The following is a 6,364-nucleotide window of genomic DNA, read 5'->3' on the forward strand; positions in this document are numbered from 1 at the left end:
AAACAACAAATATCTTAAGTCAAGTCTGTGGTTAATCGGAATTGATTCCACAGTTCACATTATACAGTACGAATTACAATATTATTTCGGTGACAATCTATCCTGATATTTAAAACTTATATAAAAAAAATTCATATGCATTTTTCCGACGGTGGAAACATGTTTAAGAAAAATTTGTATAGAACAAATTGAACTAGGAAATATATATATATATATATGTATATACAATGAAAAGTATTCAAAAACGCGTTTTATTCCGTAACAATAACGTTAACGACATCACAATGCGATACGGCAGTGGTGTACACACATTAATTAATTTAGAAAACATTTTGTCCTTTTCCATTTTATAATTCGAAATTTTGGTATTCATCTCGAGGCACAAAAAATGGAGATTCATTGTAAATGCTGCTTCCTTTTAATTTCAATGTTGAAATTTGATTCAGCAGTATCATTGTAATCCACTTTTTCGTTAAAATGTAAATGCTTCAGCCGGGTCGACAAAATTGATAACATCTCAGATCGGAAATAAGTTGAAGCACTGACCTCGTTAATGTTGGTTGGTCCTATTCATATTCAATCAGAGTGATAAAGTATCGCAAAACATTAAATGAATCAATTATGTTTTTAAATTCAACTCACCGTAGACTTATCAAAGTTTCCTAACAATGTTGCTTTTTGCATGTCATCCACTCCTTCGCAGCTTGCTAAAAACGTTGGTAGAAAATGGCCGAAAAACCATGCTATATTAACAGAAGCTAAACTATGAACGGCTGTTGCTATTTCATCTGCCAATAAATTATGGGATCTGAAAATGGATATTATTAATGTATTTCATCGTTTAAAGCGATAAATAATGATCGAAATATTTTGTTAGACTCACTGTTGAAACAGAACGGTGAATAATGCCATTAGAAATCTCTCGAGCAAATGAACCTTGAACACTGATCGTTGATAAAGTCGCCATCGTACGTTCAACTGTTCAAGACTCTGCAAACTTTGCCGGAATATATTCACATCTGGTTGAAGAAGTGCCTGGCCAAAAGCTTCTAAAATTGCGACCAGTTCTTCCTTATGTTCGACAGATTCATCTTCGTCTGTATGACCAAGAGTACGTAACACGGAAGTATTATAAAAATATTGCCATCGATGCATGAGAATACTAAACAAAAATTTTACATTAATTATGGTTCTCTTATTATATGAGATACAAAGTGGGAACGTTAGATAATTCGTTAATTACCTATGAAAAAGTTTTAATAAAACAAGTGTGGTGTCCGGATGCACGCTAAGATTATTTCCGATAGCCGGCCAGACTTGACCTAAACATAAATTGGTCACGGAAGGGACAAATGTTTTAAATGCACTGCTAGGCGCAGACACAACCAATATTAAAATTTCTAACAATTGATCTAACGCAGGTCCCACAGATATATTTTCCCTGCAAGCATATCGAACAAGATATTTTTTTTGTACTTTTTCTTGTTAAAATTAAAAATAAAAAATTCCGATGACAAAAATTAAATTACGCACTTAGTATAAATATGCAACATTCCTTGAACCGCATTCTGGGTAAACTCCGGGCCTAATTGCTGTTGTAATACTAAAAATACTGAATGTAGAAAACTAAGTAAAATTTCACATATGCTCTGACACCTTATCATATATGGCAACAGTTCTAATATTCGATTTATCGTTGATCCCAAACACGAGTGCAACATCCTTTTTATCGTTGTGGATGACGAAGAACAGTCTTCTAGTAACTGAGTTAATGGCACTACTGTTATTGAAATTGCGGCTTCTGAAGGTACGGGTTGTCCCTCTGAACCCAGAGATGCAGATAATGTTGATATCATGGTACCTATTTGAATTAGAATCGTGAAATGTTAATGAAATTTTCTGATTGATAAAATGAAATTGGTAACTCCGAATTGCTAAAATGCGGCATTACCAATGTCATTTTATTGAAATCGAAAGTCTCGCGCCTTCCGCTTTTCTTTTTATGCGTGTATATTTACCTAATAGTCTTTCTCTGATAATTCCATCACCATGTGGTAGAATAATTGCATTCACCAATGCCCTGCGCAACACCTTAATTGTATCAGGTTTCATAAATGGATATGATATCATAGAAATTAAGTTTCTAAACGTAGGTTCGTCCCATAAAATTGGTTTTAATATAGCAGTAATACTTTGAAACAGATGTGTGGCAGAATGGGTTAGACTTGCTGGTGGAGGATTATCACAGAATGTTGTGTAATCTAATGCCAAAATACATGAATCGATACAACGTTGACATAGTGATTCTTTAGTTTTCTCTGGCCTATTGGCTATCCAATGACACCAAGCTTGGAGCGATGCTAATAATTGTGAATGTCTACCGAAAAACATAAATCATAAATATAAAACTCATTTCACTTAGAGTACTTAAACGCTCTATTTTTTAAACGTTACTCACACTTCTATGAGATCAATTACAATTGCAGCTGGTTGCAGCGATGCTTTGTATAAGTGGTTAGTATTGGCAAATTTACATGCATCCAACGTTTGAGATACTACTTCTTCTGCTAACGATTGATTAATATTCTGTTCATCCCCTGTTTCCATAAGGAAGAATTTGTTTTCAAAAAATATAATCATCATAATATTCGTAGGAAAAAAATTAATTTACCGAGAAAAAGTGAGTATAGCCTAGCTAACGCTTGAGTAGTGGAAGCTAAATCTCGCAAATGTGCATGTACGTTAGAAGCCTCAGATTCGTTTAATAAAATGACTTGATTATTAGCAATAGCAGCACCTAATTCTCCAAATATTATTAATCCTTCTCTCCAAGAACGGAACTGAAAAAGTCGACACAAGCATTAACTACAAATTAATTTAAATAACATCCACAATTATATACAATTTTACCAATAGTGTGAAAACTGGAATTGGAGAAATATCTGCCACCTTTGCTAAACATTCTATGTTGCATCTTAAGAAATGCTGCCATTCTGTTTCCTCCTGTAATAAATTATTAGAATAACTGTATTGTAAAAAAGAGACAACTACGATCAAATTTCGTGGATTTTCTCACATTTTCATCTAAACTTTCCGTATCAAGATCTTTCAATGCTCGGGTGTTGAGCTTGAAACTCATCTTCTGCAATACTCGTTCAGCAAGAGCTAACGCTACTGGCGAATACTGAGATTGTGTGCTTTCTAAGAGAGTGGTCCAAACGTCTAAGCATCTTAAATATCCGTTCACCGTTGAGCACTGTTGAAAAGTGTGATGACACAAGACTTCTAACAATGTATTCACTGGAAATTTGGGACATGATTCAACTCTCTTCAGGTGATTCGTTACAAATAATTGTAAGAATTCCGTTAATTTCTCCATATAACTAGAAATAAAGTTTGTTTAATTTAGAAATATTACGCTTCAATATAAGAATACTTAAGGTTTGATATGAAAATATTTAAACAGATTAGTGGATACCTATCATCTACAGAATCTAAACGTTCCATAAACTGAAATAATGTAATTCCATTCTGAAATATTTCTACCAACAATCTATCAGTTACATCAGGGGAGCACAATGGTCGATATAAAAGTTCGTTTATTGTAGTCACGGCTTGTACAGCCATTTCTATTTGTTTACCATTCTATTAATAAAATGTACAATTAGATATAATTTGTACCGACTGTATTACAATGTTTTGTAATCATTAACGTAAATCCTACCATTGCATCATGATACCTTGCACAGGTAAAAATGGCGTTCAGTAAATTCGTCGAAATATGCTCTGACAATTCGATCCAACTGAACAGATGTGCCAATACATCCAGCGTCGCTATGCACACTTCGCTAGTTCCTATGGCTAGTCCTTCCACGTCTAAAATAGCTCGTGCAGGTGCTACAGTTTGCCCACTGGTGGGTGAAGGAGGTGGAGTAACCGTTCCAGAGCGACTTTGTAATTTTGTTGTCTCTTTTAAAAATACTAAATTCGAGTAAATAATATTGAATTTTGTTAAATTTGAAAATAATATGATAGAACCGTGATTTAAAATCTAAGTTCAATTGAAGTCATTTTTAATTGAATTTTTAATTCTTATAGAAGAAATCATACTTGCAAGAGTATCCAAAGTCAAAGGCACTTGAGCACTAAGAAATCTGAACAATTCATTCTTCCTTTGCATTGGTAAATCTTCTCTTGGAGTTGCTAATTCCTCTGAAGCTGTTCTCAAGTAAATGAGACCCAACAGTCTTGTATGTTTGTGACTTAATAACTTTCAGTATACACAAGAAGATTAAGCTATATTTAAGTCAAAGATAGTTTATATAAAATTTTAATTTTATGCTAGCATATTTACAAACCTGTAAAATGTTTGAGTAAAAATCTGGATAAAAATGTGGCCAGTCGTGCCTTGCAATGTCTACGACTAGTTTGACTACTTTGTTTCTTACAAAAGGAGCTACACCTCTTTCTAACGATAATGTATATAAGGTTGACCTTGTAAGAGCTCTATCCTCCCATGGAAGAATTGGCCATCGTCGTCCAATTGTTGTCTACAATAACATTTCTTTTTTATCTTATTTCATTGCATAGCTACTTTGCTATATAGCGAAACTATTCTACGATGTTATACAATATTCTTATCAACATAAATTTACATAACATTTACAAGAAAAAACCAAAATTAAAGAATAATATAAATACATACCTCTAACGTAGACAGAGCAAACATACTAACATAATGATTATTAGTAGAAGATAAAAAATGTAAACAAGGCCGCCAAGAATCAATTTGACCAGCAAATTCCTGAAAACTTTGTTCAATCATACGTTTTCGTTCATTTGTTGTCTCTGGAGAAAAGAACTCTGTCATAAGGTGCTCTAAATTCTGAAGAGCAGCAGCATCATTGTCCTATAAGTTTGATATTTACTTTGAATATTTTTAATTTAAATTATGTTATAAAATGTGACAGATTATGAGAGGAACTACAAATACATTGCTAGTGAATTTTGTAGATAATTTTAAATGAAAATGGTTGTTGGTATATCATTTGCTTTTGAATCTTAAATTTAATTTTTGGAAATTGTATAACAATTTAATATTGAACATAAAATATTCATTGATAATTGTAATATAAGGGAACAATTAATAGTTCACGTAAAAGTACATATTTTTCCCCCAGGAAAACGATGTTTTAAAATTTTGTTTGAAAACACATTACAAATATCTTTAAACTGAAATGGGAAATGAAAGGAAATCATTTCACGTACCATCATAACTATGGTTGAAAAAATGCGTTTCGATAAAAATGCAATATAGAAGTTTAGAAATCAAAAAAGGTTAGACTTTCACTTGTCAGATGTCATGTTCAAAGCAACAAAATAATCAAAATACTCGGTCCATCTATTTGTATACATGCAGCACATAAATGCGAATCCGCAAGTATGCATTTGTAATGCCACAGTACGAGCCATGCTGCACGAGAGGCAGTCAAACTGCGAGAGTCCGATTTTACACTGGATAGACAGAGGCGCACAAATACTGCGTACTTTTTCTACCAAGTGCAAAATTAGCCACTCTCGATTTTTCTGTCTTGTTTAGTATGGCTAGTATGTACTGGAGTCACTGTGACAGTGTGACTCAGCCTCTATCTCATGTAGAAATGTAACCAATCAGGGGACAGGCGCCAGTGTAGCCAGATTTGGCATAATTGAGTGCATCGACGACGATACTAGTAACGACAAACGTATCGTCCTTCCACGAGAAGAAGGCTGCCTTCTAAGCACAGCGTGTTTATATTTCCACTCTTGCTGCAATCCGCTGATTGGCTGTCACCGATCGTCGTCACCATTTTCGACCAATATCTGTGAGTCAGTAGACTGCAACAGGAGTGGGGATTGTAAACACGCTGTGCCTTCTTCTCGTGGAAGAATGGTACTTAGTACCAAATTCGAGTACCATTCCAACCTTTCTTTGTTAGATCCGAGTTTTCAATTTGTCTTAGCGAAAATCGCAGCCGATTAAGCTGCTTACCTGTTTTCAATTACCAAATATTTATTTCTCAATTAACCCTTTGCGAGTGAGACCATTATGGGTACTTTGCTTATGTGCGCCTACATAGGTCGGAATTCAACGGTATGCTGTTGACGGGAGGTCGGATTTCAGTTGTTTAAGAGCGAGAAGGCAAATGTAAGTCTTTCTCTCTCGACTCCCACGAGGTTGTACGAAATTACTTCGGGTAGCTTCGGAAAATCGAGAAAGAGGACTTGCGTCAGTTTGCCTTTGTCGACTTTCCCGACTCTACGAGCTCATGTACGCGTGATCTGACATGCGTGAGTAGTGTGCAGAGATGCGAGACGGACTCCG

General features: G+C 34.6%; 1 protein-coding gene across 3 annotated transcripts; it reads right to left on the minus strand.

Moving 5' to 3' along the window:
- Nucleotides 1–432: 432 nt before the first annotated feature.
- Nucleotides 433–5,478, minus strand: Ebo (exportin ellipsoid body open). Of its 3 annotated transcripts, none has more exons than XM_076778949.1 (16): nucleotides 5,269–5,478; nucleotides 4,706–4,909; nucleotides 4,359–4,550; nucleotides 4,111–4,270; nucleotides 3,725–3,969; nucleotides 3,479–3,645; nucleotides 3,077–3,383; nucleotides 2,911–3,003; nucleotides 2,672–2,840; nucleotides 2,459–2,597; nucleotides 2,019–2,377; nucleotides 1,534–1,861; nucleotides 1,244–1,441; nucleotides 884–1,162; nucleotides 643–808; nucleotides 433–566 (listed from the first exon to the last, which is right to left on the minus strand). In XM_076778949.1, exons 1-16 carry the CDS (start codon nucleotides 5,272–5,274, stop codon nucleotides 489–491), a joined length of 3,090 nt encoding a protein of 1,029 aa, XP_076635064.1. In that variant the 5' UTR covers nucleotides 5,275–5,478; the 3' UTR covers nucleotides 433–488. The 3 variants fall into 3 exon arrangements, with proteins under 3 accessions (XP_076635064.1, XP_076635054.1, XP_076635075.1); XM_076778939.1 differs by having other exon boundaries at nucleotides 3,725–3,981; XM_076778960.1 differs by lacking the exons at nucleotides 4,706–4,909; nucleotides 5,269–5,478 and having other exon boundaries at nucleotides 3,725–3,981; nucleotides 4,111–4,296; nucleotides 4,359–4,455.
- Nucleotides 5,479–6,364: the final 886 nt, after the last annotated feature.

This window comes from Colletes latitarsis, chromosome 2 (assembly GCF_051014445.1).
Source record: "Colletes latitarsis isolate SP2378_abdomen chromosome 2, iyColLati1, whole genome shotgun sequence".
Taxonomy (NCBI): domain Eukaryota; kingdom Metazoa; phylum Arthropoda; class Insecta; order Hymenoptera; family Colletidae; genus Colletes; species Colletes latitarsis.

Excerpts from the sequence above, each read along its gene's own strand:
- Ebo (XM_076778939.1), bottom strand. Across the intron at positions 4,551-4,705 it reads TTGCTCTGTCTACGTTAGAG|ACAACAATTGGACGACGATG; the intron begins GTATGTATTTAT and ends ATGTTATTGTAG. Across the intron at positions 1,442-1,533 it reads ATGTTGCATATTTATACTAA|GGAAAATATATCTGTGGGAC; the intron begins GTGCGTAATTTA and ends ATATGCTTGCAG.